This window comes from Podarcis raffonei, chromosome 8, assembly GCF_027172205.1.
Source record: "Podarcis raffonei isolate rPodRaf1 chromosome 8, rPodRaf1.pri, whole genome shotgun sequence".
NCBI lineage: Eukaryota > Metazoa > Chordata > Lepidosauria > Squamata > Lacertidae > Podarcis > Podarcis raffonei.
The window spans coordinates 49,562,544-49,582,552 of NC_070609.1; the positions used below are offsets into that span (position 1 = coordinate 49,562,544).

Below are 20,009 nucleotides of genomic sequence, written 5' to 3' on the forward strand. Positions count from 1 at the left end.
CTGAACTCATCAAATGCCCTGCTTATTTTGGGGGGGTCTATATTAGTTAACAACTACTTATTAAAAAGCAGGGTAACACTTAACTGGGGTGCTAGAAGCAGATGAGAGTATTTTTTTCCTTACTAATCAGTACAAAGCAGTGCTTTTAAAACCAACAGTTATATAGCATTATTTTATACTGCAGGGGGAGCTCTATGTCAAGTGAACTTGAAAACATTCTCTGTGTGTGTGTCTGTGTGCGAGCGTGCACATGTGTTAGTGGTATTTTATAGATAAGGGGTCATTTTCTTCACCACTTTGAAACCTGGAAAATGATGTCACTTTAAAAGTGTTTGTAAACCAACCCAATCAACCTATTTTTTAATGATTTTTATAGGCATGATACAGCTTAGTACCTTAAAATAGTTTATATCAGAGGTTTTAAACCTTTTTGAGTCCACTGTTTCCTTGACCAGCTACATTCTTTCTGTGGCACCCCTGTGAAGAAACATACTCCGAGCCTCAAAAGGCCAGTTATGTCGCCCCTTGCCTGCAGAGGCGGCAGCCCCTCACCCCTTTTTGAACACCCTCCCTTGTGGAGTGTTCCCTCAGCCTCCTCCCCCCTCCCCTTGGCAGTCCCCCTACCTCAAAAAGAGGTGCCTCATCATGCCACCACACAGGGGCCTGGGAAGAAGATGCCCAGAGCCTTAATGGCCCAACAAAAGGAAGGGAAGGAGGCCAGTGTTGCCCGCGGCACCCTTGACCATCATTCAAGCCACCCCAGGGTGCCACGGCACACTGGTTGAAAACCACTGGTTTATATGTTTCTATTGTAACCTTCACCTTTAAATTTATTCTTATTTTATGTATTTAATACATTTATCACTTACCTCAAGAAGATTTTCCAATGAGGGCTCCGGGTTTTCTAATTTTAATATTAATACACACAAAGAGAAAATGATATATATGTCTCTTGAGAAGTGAATTCTACTAAATTCACTGGGGCTCACTCCCAGGTAAGTGTCTACAAAATTGCAGCCTAAGAAACAAATAAAAAGACCCCCACTTTTTATCCCTCTTGGCAAAATGTCTGGACAACTTAAAATTCTGTGCATTTCTTCTGGCTGTTACTGAAGATTTGGTGAATTCCCAAATTTACAAGCCTCCATTTGTGCGTGGTGCATAAAAAGGATTGTGGAGAATGTTGAATTTTAGATTGTAACCTCTTCAGGACAGAGGCCTGACTTCTTGTCATTTCTCTATAAACCACCATGCACCCTGATTGTTCTATATGAACAATAATTTAAGAAGCCACTCTGAACCCATCACCTCTTGGATGTGTTGGGGCCAAGCTGGAAACTTGTACCTGTACTTGCATTTCCGTGGCAGAAAGCCACCAATGTAATATTCACATCTTCTACCCTGAAGTGTTTTTAAGTAAGTGGCAATGTAATGGTTAGAATATTTTCCAAATTAACCATTAAGTATTCTTTCAAAGCTATCCCTTCTGCTCTGAAGAACAGTTTGTAGAAACTTGACAAATTATTCAACTATTTCCATGTGCATGGTAGGCTCCCATCTGCTTTGGTTGTCTTTTGGAAACTGCTCATTCTTTGATTATATAGACATTCTTAGTTTATATAAATATTTGCTTTTTAAAAATAATTCTTGCAAGTTATAGCATAACCTGTCAAATATTTAAACAAAGCATTTTGCCATTCCAGCATATATCTATGTGGACAGAGGCTGAGCTTCTCAAACGTTTTGGTGGATGAAAACAGAATAAACATTCAAACAAACCCATTTTTGTTTTGCCTCTTTTCAGCCAGAGAACATTTTTCTTTACTCTAGAGAAATTAAAGTTCAAGACAGAGCATGGGGATATTTTTCTTCCTGTTGGCCACAATGAATATTACGTTTTTAAAAACCAATATGGATTTTGTGATTGTGATTGCAGACATTTGAAAAGAGGGGTGGTAGAATTAAGGGGATGTGTAATGTTGGCTTTGGAAGCTAGTTCATCCGTGTGACCTCAAGACCTGTTGGCTGTACTAAGGTCTACTCAGAGTAGATCTATTGAAATTAATGGGCCAAGGTTAGTCCATTAATTTCATGGAGTCTACTCTAAGTAGAACTAACATTGGTTGCAACCCTGATATATTGTATGTTGGAGATTGGCAACAGGTCAGATCCACTTCCTGTTGTACCATTTTCCATGGTGATGGTGGGGACAGCCATGGCAGTGGTCTTGCAACTTCATGGCAGCCTAGTTTGGGAGCTGGAATTGGAGTATGGTCTACTGTAATCCATCCTGGCTGGGGGTTATTTAGCTTTTGAGATTGAGCTGCTGGACAGGGTTATATGGCCTTTGAGATACCGGCGCAGCCCCAATAGGCAAATAGCTCTCAGTCTTATCCAATTACATTAAATGTCTAGCTGCCTGCAAGCTGGGATATTCAAACAGCAGGTGCTCTGGCCAGTCTGCTCATAAGCATTCCTAGTAGCCTTCGGAATATGGTCTGTGTTGAGCGACTGCAGATAACTTCTTTTATACTTTAGAGAGTTTGCTGCGTGATGAAGAAATCAGATTGTGATGAGCATCACAGTTTTAAGATGTAGTTTCATTTATAAAAATAAGCAAATGCTGATTGATCTAATATTTTTTAAAACAATTGAAACAAATGGAAAATATTAGCCAAATAGGGAAAGTTATTAGTGTTTGTAGAAACAGACTTGGTGACCATTGTTCAGCTAATTAAACACTGCAGTTGGACTTTCTGATTGATTCCAGACATGCAGATGACAAACCTAACCATTATATAAGTATGCGTTCTTGAAAGCAGAGTTGTGCAATTTAGCAGCCCATCTGTGGAGAATTTTAATATATTTGAAATAATTCCTCAGTTGCAAAGAGAGAAAATCTCCCTTCTCAGTAATGGTGGCTTTTACATTTTAATGCTAATACAGCAAAGAATGAGACTGAGATCTCCGGAACTGGGAAGACAATAGCATAGTAATAGCAGACAATAGTAGAAATAAGGAATCAACTCAGTAAGCTGAACAAAACTACCCAATATTGTTCACACAAACATGATTTGAGACTTCAGTTTGCTAGGAAATGGGGAAAGATTTGGTGATTTTTGTGTGATTTGTGTTCATTTTACAGCTGCTATATTGAGTACCCTGGAGCAGCAGTGCAGTGAATGGGAGACTAGTACATTCCTGAAATTGATAGTTACAGGCTGCTCTTCTGAGCAGAGCTATACCAGTTTTCTGCGCTCCTTAAAAAAACAAATTCCCTCAAGTTTCCATTCTATTTAAGCTCTGAACACTGGCACTCCTGCATTGATAGATAATGGGAAGGATAGAGAATGAAGGTGGATTGGTGGAAGACTTTGTGAAGCAGAAGGTGGGGAGCTGGTCCCTGACCTTTTCTGCTGTTGTGTGCACATGTTGGGATGGATGTATTATGTTTGTCCTGATGGAGAGACCCTCTCTTGCCTCTCATGGGATTGCATTGGAATTTCTTCCTGTTAACTGCTAATCTTGAATTCTTTTCCCAGAGTGCCCACTACAGAGTGACTGGGCTACAAGACAATAATTCCAAAAGTCTTCATTATCACTACTCTTGTCTAAATGAATAGTATAGTTGAAACTCCAGCCGGCAGGAAACTTCCTTGTGTTTTTGATAGAGGTAAAAAGCACTGCCAAACAGAAGCCTGTTGCAACTGAACAACAGTTGAAAACTTTGTTATCTGAGAATTACTTACCTCACACTTCGTTTTCCTTGGATGCAATTGTTGGGTGGAAGCATAACACTTTATCTTCAGGTGAATCTCCTTATAGTTAGTGAGTTAGTAAAATGGTTTGTTTGGGGAAAACTCTATTTCTTTATAAAACTGAAATCGGTTTTACTTGCCTCATGTTTGCATTTGCATTAAATTCAATCTCTCCCCCCCCCATCCCCAGCTGTGTTCTATTTCATTTTCTGTCAGGTGAAACTTTTATAGGCATCAGGGGAACATAGGAAGTGAATCTTGTCAGTGGATCCCTGGGCGCACTTGTGGTTTTTTTGGACCTTCTTATCCCCACATGTCCTCACGATGTTTACTGCAAATGAATTCCATGGTCCCAAGAGTGCCATGGTGCTTCTTCCAGTGGACCTTTGGTGGTAACTCATTCCATATGTTTAGAACCCTTTGGGTGATATTGTTTTGCCAAAATAATTTGCGTTCCCAGTTTCCTAAGGTTGAGATCATTTTCCTTGGATTTGTTTTCTTGATCATTTTTGAAGAGTTTGTCAGTTTCATAAATCTTCTCTACAATGTAAGGAAAAAAACAATTAAGTCACCAGCAATCCATTTGTCTTGGCCAAAGATAATACATTGAACAGACGAGCAGCCAGTGTTACAGTAGAACTTGGAACCAGTGCTTGGTTGGAAATCACGGAAAGGCCTGTATGTGCTGCGTTTGGGATGAGCATTTGGGCAAGTTAACTGAAGAATGAGACTTCGAAGTTAATTCTTTCACAAATAGTAGTTTTGCTGGGGCCAGGAATTTAAAGTATAACAAGTGGCTGAGATGGGCAACCCTTAGTTTTGTTCAGATATGGAGTTGCTCTTCTATCTGACAGGATATGTGTTAAATGAATCTAGCAGTCCCAGATTTGTTTACAGCTAGGCTGTCTTTCATCTTGAACCTTCAGATTAGTTTGCCACTGAATACCAGTTACTAGGAACATAAAACCAAGGAGAACTATTGCCTTCATGCCCTGATTCCCTGAGGCACCCACTAGGAAGAAGGATGCAGGGCTGTTGTTATGTTTTTAAGCATGTATACATTGACGACAGTACCAATCAAGATAATTATGCATAAAGTACACAGATTAGATGAGGCAACCCAACAGAAATATGTTTTCAAGGTTTTCTTACTAATGGCCTTCAGAGAGAGAGTGAGAGTGTCAAGTGCTTAGAGCCACACCCAGGGCTAGAGCTACTTTCATGCAGTTTGTTTTCATGCCATTATTCTCCTGATAAGTTTTTCCATTTCCCGGTGTACCTGTCGACACCTTACAGGGGAAAGATGCATCATGAGAAGAGAGCTGGATTTTACTGCAATGAAAATAATTTTGGTCACTGTGTCAGGGGAAAGCTTGGGAATATCTCGCTTGTTTAGATTCTCCATCGAGGAATTCTTTTGGTGGAGGGGTTCTCTCCGAATTGCCTTTCTGCTCTTAAAGCAGCTGTTTTCCCCTGTCACAGGTATTTTGGTGAGCTTCCAGTCTGAGGAAGAGTCCCATGTTTCAGTGCTCTCAGCATACAAACTGGGCTGACTAGGTAGTGTTTATATCATCCCGGCTTCAAGTTATATGGATGACATCAGTGGGAGAAAACTGTTGGAAAAGGTTCATAGACTGTACTCAAAATGGCAACACTTGGCTGACCTGCAAGCCCAAAATGAATAGGCAGCACTTTTTGTTGAGAAGTCTCCATGGTCTTACGTCTGGCAGCATCTCATCTGCATCAGTTTCTCCGGACCTAGCCACAGGTCTGACCTTTCTGTTCCATGCTAGTGCCTTGATTCATCTGCCCTCCCAAGTTTGTAGCACCTGTTAGAGTCTATCTCCAATTAAGAAGGCAACTGTGGAACCCCCATATTTGTCACAGCCCAATGGTTTGCCTAGCACCAGAGATACTTGTTGCTACAAAGCCTTCCTGTGTGGAACTTTGTTGTGTTGGGGGTTTGGCAATCAACAGCCTTGGGGTTCTGGTTACAAGGCAGCAGCTGATGAATAGTAGGGATTTGTTAATGGCCAGTTCAAGCCTTTGGATATGAATCCTGGGGAAATAGACCGTAGCCGTATGCTGCTGGATTTCTTTGTGCCAAATGTCATATTGCTTAAACTTTTTTTTTATTACCTTAATAAGCATTGTGACATTTCTCTCCCACTTACTCTTCAGTGTTGACTCTTAAAATGAGTTCTATCAACCTGTTTGATAAAATGTTTAGGATGTTGGAATATGTGACTTCTTGTCTATCCCAAGATATTTCAACTACTTATTGTTAACATTTTGGCGAGTATTTAGCATGCTTTCTGCCTTTTATTTGCAGGTCTTGATTTAAAACTTTATGAAGGGCAGTATGCAGGCAAAGAGGATAATCTGCACACTGAGGAACTGCACTGACTCTTCTTGCCAGTGCTAGCACAAGCGTCTGAACCTTAGTAGAAACATCTGGTGTACCTGAGTTCCAGCACAAGCCAATCAGCAAAGCAGTTATAGCATAGGAAACAACATGTTGGTTAAGATTGTTTTATAGAACAGAATGTGTGCAGTTAAACTAGGACTTGTAGTTTGATAGACCAAGAGAGTTGTGTTTTCCTATATGTGAGATGCATTATCGGTTCCATCATTCCTAATGCATAAGTAGTGAGGAGTGACTGCTGCTTATGGGAGGGTCAACACACCCAAACAATCTGGGATATTGATTTCAGAGACAGAGGGAGCCTGTGCTGCTGTAGCATTTACAGGCCCAGAACGTATGTGAGCAAATGTCTGCCCCATGGGTGTAGCTGGGGGGGGGGCAGGGAGGGTCAGCTGCCACCCCAATCAAGAAAAATCTATAAAAATACATAGCAAACTGAGGTTCTGCCCCCCTAACAAAAATACTGGCTGTGCCCATGGTCTGCCGGTCTGCCCCCTTAAACATACTGCAATATCTGGCTGTTAATACAAATTAGGAAATCAGAAACATAAAGAAGTTAAATGAAGAAAACTAAAAGAAGCACTGCATCTGGATTGCTATTGGGTTGTGCTTTCTTTGTCAGTACCAGCTTTCTTTGTTTTGTGGAAATAATTTTGATACTTCCCCCATCCTTGATGAATGAGGATCCAGTATCTGTTGGTCTTATCTCTCTGTGTGTATTTAGATATGTATGTATACATCTACATATTTTTGCCATATCCACTGAAGTGTTTTGGCTGCAGTGTAAAATTTCATGAAACAGTAGTGCTGAATTTGATGCTCCTAAAAAGGTTAGAGTCCATCATGCCTTTTTTCAGAATCTATTTCAATGACAATAAATGGACTTCTTGTTCCCTTGTATATAAGGGATAAAAATCAGCACGACCTATCCTGTTTATACCACACGAGTGTCCCAAAGAAAAACATATCTCTGTTAGTTCTATTATGCTTGATTAAACGGAGTATTTAAAAAGTCTAAACAGATTTAAAAGAAGAAGAAGCTGAAAGGACTATTACATTTCAAAGAAAGATGATATTGAACTAAAAATGTTTGCTCATGAGGCACTGCACTAAAAATGTGTGTGCATGAATAAAGTGAAGGTGCTGTTTTATTTTTGAAAATCAGCACTATTAATGTAGTTTAGCAGCTCAGGAAAAACCATAGGGAGTTTAACTTTTAGTTCTATGTGCTTTAAAAGGTTTTCAGAGTGAAACATACTGGAAAAGAGCTTCTGAGAACAAAATAAGCTGGGGTTTTTTTTGGGGTAAAGTACTTTGTAAAGCATTTTTGATTTTGCGCATGTGTAAAAGGTTTGGCACAAATATCATGATCGGTGTCAACCTGAAATAATCCTGTGTGACAAAGGCAGGCTTTGTGTGTGATCTGTTCATACAAATTCAAAATCATGAGCGCTTTGTATTCCTGTAGTATTGTGACTTCTGCTACATCAGAAAAAAGCATTCTCTCCTGATTTCTTAAATATTGGCATTTTGGCTGTCTCTTGCTCCCCTCCCCCTTCGACTCCATCCCAAATTCTTGTGTCTCAGAAGTGAAGTTCAAGCTAAATCCTAGTTGACATTGGTTTGTGGAATGCAATAAGAACAGCGTTTGTTTTAACTCCTCAGTGACATACAAAAGCCAAATAAAACCAAAGAAACTGAATTCTTCCGGCCAAACTGTTCTCTTAAGATTCCCTTTTTGTTTTTAAATGCTTTATGTTTGTTTTCAGATCAAGAGGAACATACAAATTGGTAATGGTTTTAAAGAGGGGTTCCTTTCTGTTTGTTTATTTTTAATAACACCTGGAGTAGCAGCATGTGCAAAGGATGATTATCACTGTGCAGGTTAAGCTAGAAAGAGTAAGGGGCTTAGTAGTGGCTGTTCTAAACTTAATATCCTTGAGGGTAGAAAAGGCAGGGCAAAAATAAGTTAAATAAAATAAACCAACTCATGCTTTTATTTGGCTAACCTGCTAGCCTCAAAATCTACCCGTCATACCTTTTAACTCTGTCCTTCCCACCTACATGCCTTTCTATCTGCAGAGTTATGTTATAGACTTGGGAATTCTAGACTGGCAATCTTCGCTGAAAATACCCATTAACTCTTTCAGTTCAGGTTTTGCTGGTCTAAGGTTAAAAGGTAAAGGTAAAGGGACCCCTGACCATTAGGTCCAGTCACGAACGACTCTGGGGTTGCGGCGCTCATCTTGCTTTATTGGCCGAGGGATCTGGCGTAAAGCTTCCGGGTCATGTGGCCAGCATGACTAAGCCGCTTCTGGCGAACCAGAGCAGTGCACGGAAATGCTGTTTACCTTCCCGCCGGAGCAGTACCTATTAATCTACTTGCACGTGCTTTCAAACTGCTAGGTTGGCAGGATAGACATCCTTAATGATCGGTTCTCTCAAACAATAATCAATGTTTTAAACTTTCTCATTGGAAAAAAGAATGGCTGATGGCAGTTTATGTTATATTTAAAAAAGGATCTACAATTTTGCCAAGAGATTATTTAATTGTGTGGTGTTATATTTTTAGTGTTTTGTTTAAGATTATTTCTGTGTTCTGCCTTTCTGGTGCAACTACCAGCTTGACTGCCAGACTTGCACCCAGCTTTGGTTCATCAAATAAATAAAAACTGTTTTGACAAATGGAACCAGTTAATTTTCTAAATATTTACATGGGCAAGTGTTTAGTTGGCTTTCCCTTTGTTTTAAAGAGTTGATTGATGGCACCTCAAGTGAGAAAACAGCTCTGGAATTTTCCTTCTAGATCTTGGTGATGTTCATATGTCAGACAAGTTAAGGGAATGTTTCCTGGTGGATTAAAGTGAGTAGCAAGGCCAGGTCAACAATCTCCTTAGGAGAGGAGAAAATGTGCACATGCAGATGTAGGAAAAGCCTTCTTAAAAGGCTGTTTTTGGTGATGCAAGTCTTGTATCTATCCAGAATTTAGGTTATCCCTGATGGTTTCTTTCCACAGCAACAAATGTTTCTTTGACTACCCCCATTCCTCCCACCTTTGCAGACATGCGTCGCAGCAGGTAGCCGCCTGACTTGTAAGTGAGAGCGCAGTAAACTTAATTCCTCTTGGAAGGATCGGTTTTGTGAAGCAAATGATTTTCCTCTTTGTGCAGTAGAACAGGGTCAGAAATAAAACATTTGACCTAGGATTGAGATTGAGCGGAACCTGTGTGCACGCGTGGGGGTGTGTGGCATAGGCAAGCATTAAAATGATGATTGATGGGTACTTTCCTCCCTCTTTAGCTAAATGCTTTAAAGATAGTAGAGCCTGCTGGAATGCCTCATCTATCTCATGCTTTTCATGCATGCCCTGTGTCTTTTGTACATTCTGGGAGCTTGTGTACTCTAAGCCGAGGAGATCAAGCAATGTCTTCCTTTTACAAAAGGGAAGAGGTCTTCCCTCCTCTCCTATAATTTGAGCAGCAAGTTCTCATAGAAGTAACTGAGGGCTGGAAAAAAGAAAACCACTTTTATGTCAGGCTGCATTATTTTAACTCTAGGCATTTTCCAGTACTGAAGCCCTGTCTGCTGTCACAAAAGACTTCATTTCAAATGCAGCTTTCTTGACCTGGGAAAATTAAAGAGTGTGACATGTTCAAGCCAATCTTGTTTTAACTGAGCCAAAGAGAGGCTATTGAAAGTTTCAGGATAAAGTAGCAAAGAAGTAGTGGCAGTAATAGTATATTATTGCAGTTATAACTACACTGCAAATGCAAACTGGTCTAGCTATTATGCTTTCGTCTAGGGAGAAGGTAGGCAAAAGAAGCCAGTGGAAGCCACTTGCATCTCTGTGACCAGTCCAAGTGGTCTGGGGATTCCTTGACTGAGCTAGAAGTTTCAGTGCTGGTCATTTCTGGCTTGGGCTGAGGGGAGGGGGAAGCAAAGAGCCAGTGGTGTAGATAGCACTCTCCTAGCCTGAAACACCAGTGATTGGTATTGGTTTTTATAATGGTTTGAAGAATATTAGCAGTTGTAACTCTCTTCCACTGAAATTAGTGGCTGGCTGAATTTTTTAAAATTCTTCACAACAACCCTTCAAGATTGGTTGTTAATATTCTAGTTATCTAGATGGAGAGATGAGATTAAGAGATTTGAACCCAGCACTCCTGTCCAACATCCCAAACTCCAAACGTTGGCTTCCAAAGGTATTGGGGGGAGGGATGCTTTCTTTCTTTAAAAAACAAAAAAAAACAATTCCAGCAAAAAAATCTAGTGGAAGACTTCAAAAGCTGTTTAGCATTTCATGTTATCACAGTTCACCTGTGTTAAACTTGGATCTACTGATAGTTACATCATTATGCCTTTGATGAGGTGTTAGACAAATGATCCTGAGCATCAGGCCTGCCTCTTGGGCTAGACGTTTATTGCTTTCTTCCTGGCATGCTATCTAACAGAATGCAGGCCATTTAACTCAAGCCAATGGCAGGAAATAAAGATTGTGCTTTTTAGGGGTCATGCATGTGCATTTAGCCTGGAAAAGGCTCCTCCATCTGAACTCTGCATGGCTTAGAGCTTTCAAATAGGATCGGCATGAAAAACAGGAATTTGTGTCTTGGTGTTTATGGGGTGGTCTGCCTATGTCCAGCCAGATGAAGGCTGTTTTTCTCCCTGCTCCTGTTTGCCTCCCGCTACTGCCAGCAGCTGATATTTAGAGGGAAACTACCTGTAAGCGGGGGTGGGGGGTAGGGGGAGGTTCCATTTTAGCTGTCAGGTCTGTTACCTATAGATAGACCTCTGCGCTTCCTTAAATTTATCTGAACCCCATTTAAAGCCATTGGCAGCCCACCATATTCTGTTGGCAGTGAATCACATAAGATAGTTCTGTAGCTTGAAGAAATACTTTCCTCTGTACTGAATTTACTACTGCCAGTCAATTTAATTGTTGTTAGTCGTGTCCGACTCTTCGTGACCCCATGGACCAGAGCATGCCAGGCGCTCCTGTCTTCCACTGCCTCCCGCATTTTGGTCAAACTCATGTTGGTACTGTATTTTTAAAGAGTGAGAAAAGAACTTTGATCCTCTTTCCTCACATCATACATTACTTTGCAAAAAACATGATCATGTCTCTTAATCATCTCCCCCCACCCCCTGTACAAACTTTAGGGGGAAAGACCCCTAAATACTTCAGCCATTCATTGCAAGGAGAACCTCCAGTTTCTTGAGCATTTTGAGCAACCTTCTCTCATCATCAATTTACTGCAGTCGACTGCAGTCAAATATATTAAGTAGGCATTGACAGTGTGTGGTATGGAGGTGGCAGGAAAAAGAAGAAAGTAATAATAGCAGGAACTGTAGGACAGGGAGAGAAAACGGTCCTAGGAATTTGGCTCTGCCATGGACCTTCATTCTGCATCTTGGTCTTGACAATATAAAGTTGGAGTAAAAAGACCGTATTTCCTATGTATACTGCTCCTTTTGCGAAATCGTGACAAATGAAGTAAGCATATTTCTTCAGCTGAGTTACTTATTATATATTAAATATCAGGACTGTGTGCAAAATAAGGCAAAAATGGTCTTGAAATAAAAGCCAAGTTGCTGTGTCTGTAGCTTGAGAATAAGCCGTCCTCTTCCTCTGTCCCTGCCACTTATAAGTATTATTTGCCGACATAATAAAATACGCTTTCTGCTCCTTTTGATGACCTCAGCTTTCAGATGCACTTGGGAGATGAACTATGGTGATTCATTTTCAGTGCTGGGGTCTGCCGATTTGGTAAATGACGTGTTTAGGAAATAATGCAGGCTCCCATTCAGTAAGTCTGAAAGAAAATGCAAATCCATTTCCATTTGGGAGCTTTGGTTCCAGTTGAGTGACTTCCTTTAATAAACCCTGCTAGTAATTAATCAAGTAAATTGCCACTTGCTGCTGCTCATGTGCTGCATTTTCCAAGTTGTTCCCAGCTCCTGCTGAGTCAACAGTCCTGTTCCCACAACTATTGTGACTCATATCTCTACGTTTGCTGACTAAGATTTCATCAGTTTTTTGTAGACAGCTCTGAGCAGTGAGCGACTTCTGTTTATCTCTAAAGTGGTTTTCAGTAGTGGGGATGTTAGTGTATTGTAGACATGTTGTAAATCATTGAACTGGTTGAAGAACGTTTATAAAATGTCACTCTGCAAAGAGTTCCAATTTCTAATGTGTTATGCAGAATTCACCAAGTTTACTTCTGTCCCCGTGTGTCTTATTCTCACTGGTGATAATAATAATAAATAATAAAAAGTGGTTCCCTGAGTTAAAGCAATACAGAAAATACTTTTAAAAGTGAATGTGGAAACTTTTAATCTCCTTGCAACTGCAAGGAGAGTGAGGGGGAGCATGTAAGCTTGCTGTGATTCTTTAATGTAGCACAGGGCTGGGGAACCTGTGCCCCTACATATGTTGTAGGACACAGTATTTTAAAAAAATGTTTTAAATATAATTTTACATGGAGTTTTTTCTTGTTGTTGCCCAGTTTGGGGATCTACAGTTGTGTGGAAAGGAAGGATAGAAATGCGAGAAACAAGAATAATAAATATTAATTAGTTCACATGCTATCATAGCTTCCCAAAAATTCTAGGGGGGAATGGGAAATATCAAGAGTCTGGCTACTCTCTAATAATGTGATATAAAATATCCTGTATGTGTATTTTTTTAGAGGATTATCCCAGTGGGACGTGGCTGGGAGATGAAATCAACCCTGAGATGCGGGTGCGTTGCCCCATCACGCCAGCAGACATGCTGCACATTAGCACCAACTGCCGCACTGCTGAGAAGATGGCGCTGACGCTGCTTGATTACCTCTTTCACCGGGAAATCCAGGCCATCTCCAACCTTTCGGGGCAGGGGAAGCATGGGAAGAAACAACTAGATCCTCTCATGATTTACGGCATCCGTTGTAAGTATACGTTCCCTTAGGAATTTGGAACTCCTGCCATTAGTACATACTTTACAATTTGTTCTTGGACAGTTCAGAGAGACAGATGAAGTTGGATATGTAGCAAATATAGATTAGAATGTTTTCCTATTTCCTTCTGTTTGTGTGTGTGGTGTATTCATGTGTGATTATTGTATTGCTCAGTGGGTTCTTTCCAAGTATCATACGGTCCAGGCCTACAGAGGACCTTTGCCAGTAGCCCTGTCATGATGGTGCAGAATGGCTGTTGTCTCCCAGAACCACTCTGACATTTCTGCACCAGTCCCACTGAAATTTGTTTGGAAGATGTATCGGACTTGACTGGGAGGAAGTTTGAGACCAACTCTGCCTTGCGGTGATGTGTGCTATGGGTTAGCAATTGTGTGGCTGATGTCTAGACCAAAGACTTCATCAGTCTGGGCATACATGACGTATCAGTTTCCCACCTGCTGCTGTGGAAAGCATCAGAAGTTGGTGGCTATGCAGGGGGTTTGCTTTGTAATTTCTGAAATCAGTGAATCACATTTAAAGGATTCAGCTGCCTCAGATGATCAGATTCCAGCTCTCTATTTTTGCAGATGTTGGAAACTGGTTTGTTTCCCCTTACCTCCAGGCAGATGTTTTGCTAGCTTCTTTTAAAGGCAAGTTCCTCAAGGACCAATTAGGGTTGTAATGCACTCAATGGCTCCCCTGTAGCAGCATCTCAAGTCCTGTTTCGGTTCATGGTGTCACTCTGAATTCATTTTAGCTTGCAGTTAGAGAACATACCCAGGTGTAGCACACATTCCTGATGGAGGAGGTGATTGAAAAAATGAAACCTAGTAGTAATAATAGCTGCATCTCAAAACACAGATGTTGCTCAAGTATTCAGGATAGCCACAGATTGGAAGCAGCAGCCAAAGCAGTCAAAGCAGATACATTCTCTGTTTTGAGCTGATCAGAAACAGAGATCCAAACAGGACAAGCTCATTTAATTCTTGTTTTCCACATGCATCATTTCAAAAGATTGAATGTTGCTCATGTTGAAATGCACAGGACTAGAGCAAATTTCACTGCTGCTCGTAAAACTATATATTCCTCTGCTTAAGGAAAAACTTAAGCTGACATACAACTACAATAAAACCCTCTTAAGAGCTGAAGTCTGTGTTTTCTGTCCAGCTAGGAATGAATACTTAGGAGGTGGTTAAGTTCTGCTAGTTAGGAAGAATGCAAAGTCAGGTTTGGAAGGTAGGGTTCAGGTTTTTACAGGGGTGCCTGGAATGCCCCCAAGCAATCAAGGGAGGAGGAAGATTAAGGCCTGCAAGGAACAGTCTGTTACCTGATAAGGCAACACAGCAGGGATAATACTAAGTAAGGAGAGGGTGAATTTCAAGAGCACGTAGCTCCCACTTCCACCCTGTAATTGTTGTGTGTATTCATTGACCCCTTATCCACTGTAGTTCCTCATTCCTTGCTCTTGCATTTTGAGAGGAGGAGACGTAAAGGTTGCTATGGCTCTCTTCTTTTCCTAGGACAGGGTTGGGAATGATAGGAGAAATGATGTGAGTTGCAGTCCAGCAATATCTGTAGGGTCATAGGTCCCCTATTCTTGCCCCAGGGAAAAGGGAAACCACTAACTAAATTTGCACATCACACCAAACCATGGTTAATGAAGATTTTTTTTTGTTTTGCTATGATGTCTGAATTGGGAAACAACAGTTTGTAATTGGGCAGCAAACTAGAATAAAAAAGCATGGTTTGAAGTGGGCTTGTTATCCATGCATTAACTAATGTTTGGTGTGATGCCTCCATTGACAAACTATAATTTCAGCCGTTACAGTGGTACCTCTAGTTACGAACTTATTTTGTTCCGGAGGTCCGTTCTTGACCTGAAACTGTTCTTAACTATAGAGGCGTGCTTTCGCTAATGGGGCCTCTTGCTGCCGCTGCGCCACCGGCACACGATTTCTGTTCTTATCCTGGGGCAAAGTTCTCAACTCAAGGTAACTCTTCCAGGTTAGTGGAGTTTGTAACCTGAGGCATTTGTAACCTGAGGCATTTGTAACCTGAGGCGTTTGTAACTCGAGGTACCACTGTACAGTACTGAGTGCTGATAGATGGGAAAATGAAAGCAGACAAGTAGCTCTAAACTATGGTTTATTGTACACCTAGAAGCTCAAAACGATGGTTTGGGTTCTGAATCACAGTTAGCGCAAGCCAGGGTTTGGTATTTGGACTCTATACGCTGTTGTTTCCATCAGAATTGTGCATGCACATTGGGTTTTGGAATGAGACAAGACTGTTGGCTTCCAGCAGAGATCTGGCAACATGTGCTGGAAGATTTCTGGTTACAACTTTTGGTTCAAATACCATTTTCAAGGGCAGTGGGAGATCCACCAACAACTCTGAAAATACCACTTGAATATTATGGAAGTCGAAGCATCCAGTGTGGCGTAGTGGTTAAGAGCAGTAGACTCATAATCTGGTGAACAGGGTTTGAGTCTCTGCTCCACCACATGCAGCTGCTGGGTGACCTTGGGCTAGTCACACTTCTTTGAAGTCTCTCAGCCCCACTCACCTCACAGAGTGTTTGTTGTGGGGTAGGAAGGGAAAGGAGAATGTTAGCTGCTTTGAGACTCCTTTGGGTAGTGATAAAGCAGGATATCAAATCCAAACAACAACAACAACAACAACAACAACAACAACAACTCCTCCTCCTCCTCCTCCTCTTCTTCTTCTTCTTCTTCTTCTTCTTCTTCTTCTTCATAATTCCTGGGAACCTCTTCTGTACTGGTCCCTCTCTGGACCTCCTGACCCATAATGGACATGTTCAAGTTGTATGTGGGTCAGTCTGGTCCTACTTTGCACCTTTCTCTAGAATGGCACTCCCACCATGCTATTTTCAGCTTGGATGCTGAATGAATGTCATCACCAAATGCCAGCCACACAGTGTGATTGCCAAAGTCGCCTTTTACTCAAGTCTCTTCTTTCAGCTTGTCAGTGGAAAGATTTTTGTCCCTTTCCTTCTTCTGGGAAAAGAGCCCCCAACCAAATCTGTATTTAATAGAAAATATTTTGAAAAGTATATAGTACTCTGAAGCCACACTTTCCAAACTCAGGGAAATATGCTTATTAAAAATTCTTGATATACTGCATAAGCTTTCCCACAAAGCATTTATCTTCTTGAGGTATATGCTTTCATTTGGTTGTTGCTGTAATGGCAGTGGAGGTTGCAGAGAGAAACTTTGGGGCAATTAATTGATGTCTGTATGATTCGGGCAAACAGTATGGTTTTAGTAACTCGTTACATCAATGCTACTAAAATAAGGGGATTTGGGGATGGGGGTGAAATCTGATAGGCAGCAGTTAGGAGTATATGTGTAATTGAAAATATAGGCTTGGATATTTTGATATTTGACAAGAACCACTGCAAATTTGTGCCTTTAAAAAAGTCCAGCCTCAATGTTTAAAGAAAATGATACATTGCCTATGCAACTTGGGATTGGAGTATCTTAAGGACCACCTGCTCCCAAGTGTAGCTAACCATCCTCTAAGGCCTGCATCAGTGGCTCTTTTCCAGGTGCTGGGCTGCCTTTGTGGCAGCACCCCCAATAGAGGCATGGTCTTTCCAGGAATGCTCATCCAGTGTTGACTTTTTATTAGCTTTCAAGCATCAGGTGAAGATAATTTTATTATCCTGACAGTTTAGTATATACTACTTTAATGTTCTCCTCCTTGTTTTATTGCTATTTACAGCTTTTCTGACTGCTGATTATTATTTTTTTGTTTTTTTTATCGCTTCCCTTTGGTGTATGTTACGTATTTTTGTACTGAAAGGCGGGATAGAAATGTTTTAAATTAAAATAAATATTGCTTAGATAAGTGTTCCAGATGCTAGTTAGAAAAGTTGAGGTTGATAAGGAATTGTTGTTGCTTCTGGTACAGGGGAAGTCACTTAACAAATAATGCTGAGATTTTAAATTATCTCCTTGGCAATATAGAGGATGGCCGTTCATTTTTTTATTGATGGGCCATGGCAAAATCCTCTGGACATAAAATGTCACTCATGTTGTACATGGCATACATACTTCAGAGGTCTTCATAACAAAAAGGGAAAGGGTGGGGGAGTTTGTGGAGGATCCTGAAATCAGCAGTTGTAAGTTTTATCAAATTCTGAGTAGTTATCTCATGGTGTTGCACTTTTGCTTTCTTCAGCAATATAACGAAGGAGTAGGAAAGGGTATATTAAAGGAGAGGTTGGGGTGTTACAGGGAGCATGACATGAGGCACTAAGAGAGAGCTTGATAGCCATGCTTGGCATCCACCCCAGGGGACATTTACAAAAAGTTAAATTCCTTTGGCAAAGGTGCTGAAAAATTCCAGAAGTGGACATCAGAAACACAGAACAGCTATTGTCAGCAGAGCAGAAAGAAATATCAAATTTTAAAATGCATCTTTATAAAATTATTATTAATAATAATCTGTATAATGTCAAACAGAGTATAACAGCCTGGCCCTCTATATTGAACCTGTTATCGGCTTAATTCATCTGCTCTTGGGTGTGTTTCATCTGGAACCCATCAGTGTTTAAAGTAGCCAGACAGACTGCTGCAACCTAAAACTCAGATTACGCAACCCTATCAAAATAGAACAAGGAAAATAAGTTTCTACGTTCTTCCTGTTAAATCAGAATGAACTTCATCTAAGGGTGTATGATTTGCAGGTACTATAGAACTATTCCTTCTAATGTTGATCTTGTTTAAAACATCAGGATAGCATAAAAAAGAAGAGGGAAAATCTTGGGAGGATCGAACTATATAGTATAAAGCTTAGAACTGTATAGTATAAAGCTGACAATAGAAAAGATAATGTTTTCACAGATAGGCAAGCTGTCCTAGAGATATGAAAACAATGTCAAGTGGATTGGGAGTGAGCATTCCTCAGAAGAGGTGTGAGTTGGGTGATGAAGTACCCTACTCCTTTTCTGCTAAGTTGCAGACCACCCAAATGGATTTAATGGGGAACACATTTGAATCCTGCTTGATTTTTGATAGAATATTCACTTCAGTGTTCTCTTCCATCTTGTGAAATTGTCCATCTGTTTATTTGCCCACTGTCCAGGCTTCTTGCATACATTGTAATATAAGAAGCCAGTCAGTCGAAGCTTAGATAGCAAATATATGGTGAGTTGTTTTGTTGGAAGCCACCCAGAATTGCTGGAGTAATCTAGTCAGATGGATGGCATATAATAAAATAGTAATAATAATAATAATAATAATAATAGTAGTAGTAGTAATAATAATAATAATAATATTCATTTCACCCAAAAAAAGGCTGTTAGGTCAGACACCCTTGAGTGCATCACAGTTTCAGTTAGATTCATTTCCAATTACCCAAGTATCAGCCTCATTTTCTGCTCTGCACTTGATGGTAGTTTCTGTTAAGTCCTAACATTTGTTGCCTGTTCTGCTCAACCAGAGTTCTATTAATAAAAATCTATTTGTGCGCATGCTGTAACTCATAATGTTCATATTTCTGCTATTAACCTGGGGAGTTGTTCCTACTCCCTTGCTTTCCACTAAGCATCCCTGGGCCAGGTGTTAAATCTGGAAACTGATGAGGCTCACCACAAAAGCCTCTGCTTGATGAACTGTAATAAGAAGCCAAGCTGAGCCAGAGGAAACGGGCGTGCCTGCCATTTCTGAGCCTTACCACTAATAAAACTGTGCACGGAACACTTGGATTCCATCTGCGGAACCAAAAATGAAAGCTGTTCTCATGTTGAACTTGCTATCTTGTTTTACTCAAATGCTCATTAAGTATCCTTAACCAAATTGTTGAACAAATCTTTATTTTGCTCACACCAGATGAACTGTTGAAAGTTACTTCCTGTTGGGCTTGGGGACCCCCTGCCCAACTTTCTTTAAAGAACAGGAGTGTATGAAGTTATACATGAGTGCCCAGAAACATTAATGCTGAAAACATACTTAAAATTAATAGTGATTTTTTTCATTGACATTCCAAATCTAGCAAGACTGGGTTAGCTTCAACAAGGTTTGCTGGATCTGTGTGGAACCATTTCTAATATTACAGACTTAATAAATAATATGTTTTCTCTACAATTCTCTATACATATTCTTAAAGGTAAAGATACCCCTGCCCATACGGGCCAGTCGTGTCCGACTCTAGGGTTGTGCGCCCATCTCACTTAAGAGGCCGGGGGCCAGCGCTGTCCGGAGACACTTCCGGGTCACGTGGCCAGCGTGACAAAGCTGCTCTGGCGAGCCAGCACCAGCACAGCACACAGAAATGCCGTTTACCTTCCCACTATAAAGCGGTACCTATTTATCTACTTGCACTTTGATGTGCTTTCGAACTGCTAGGTGGGCAGGAGCTGGGACCGAAAGACGGGAGCTCACCCCGCCGCGGGGATTCGAACCGCCGACCATCTGATCGGCAAGTCCTAGGCACTGAGGTTTTACCCACAGCGCCACCCGCGTCCATACATATTCTTAGGGATCTACAATTTTGCTTACCATGGTGAGTGCTCCACCACTTTTTTGCAAGCTTGCCATGCCCTATGTTTACTCCCATCTTTGGGGTTGGGCAGGGGGCAGAGGCATGGATTTCTCTATTATGCAGTTGGCTGTCTTTTAGAGGCACTGGGTGCAATTGTGGAGACATTCCTACTGCTTCCTGGAAACCTGGGGTTTGTATTGGCACCAGACTTCCCTGGTACAGTCATACCTGGGGTTGCGAATGCTGTGGGGGTTGCGCGTTTTCGAGTTACGGACACGCCAAACCTGGAAGTACCGGAACGGGTTACTTCCAGGTTTTGGCGCTTGTGCATGCGCAGACACACTAAATTGCACTTTGGACATACACAGAAGTGCCAAATTG

The 20,009-nt window shown here is 41.0% G+C and overlaps 1 protein-coding gene across 5 annotated transcripts in view; it reads left to right on the plus strand.

Moving 5' to 3' along the window:
• The window catches only part of BANP (BTG3 associated nuclear protein), a 163,590-nt gene that overhangs the window by 48,473 nt on the left and 95,108 nt on the right, over positions 1-20,009 (plus strand). For all 5 annotated transcript variants that reach the window (XM_053399945.1, XM_053399948.1, XM_053399949.1 and 2 more), the window contains exon 7: positions 12,873-13,112. In XM_053399945.1, coding sequence (XP_053255920.1) covers positions 12,873-13,112 — 240 coding nt within the window. The remainder of the gene's footprint in view (positions 1-12,872; positions 13,113-20,009) is intronic.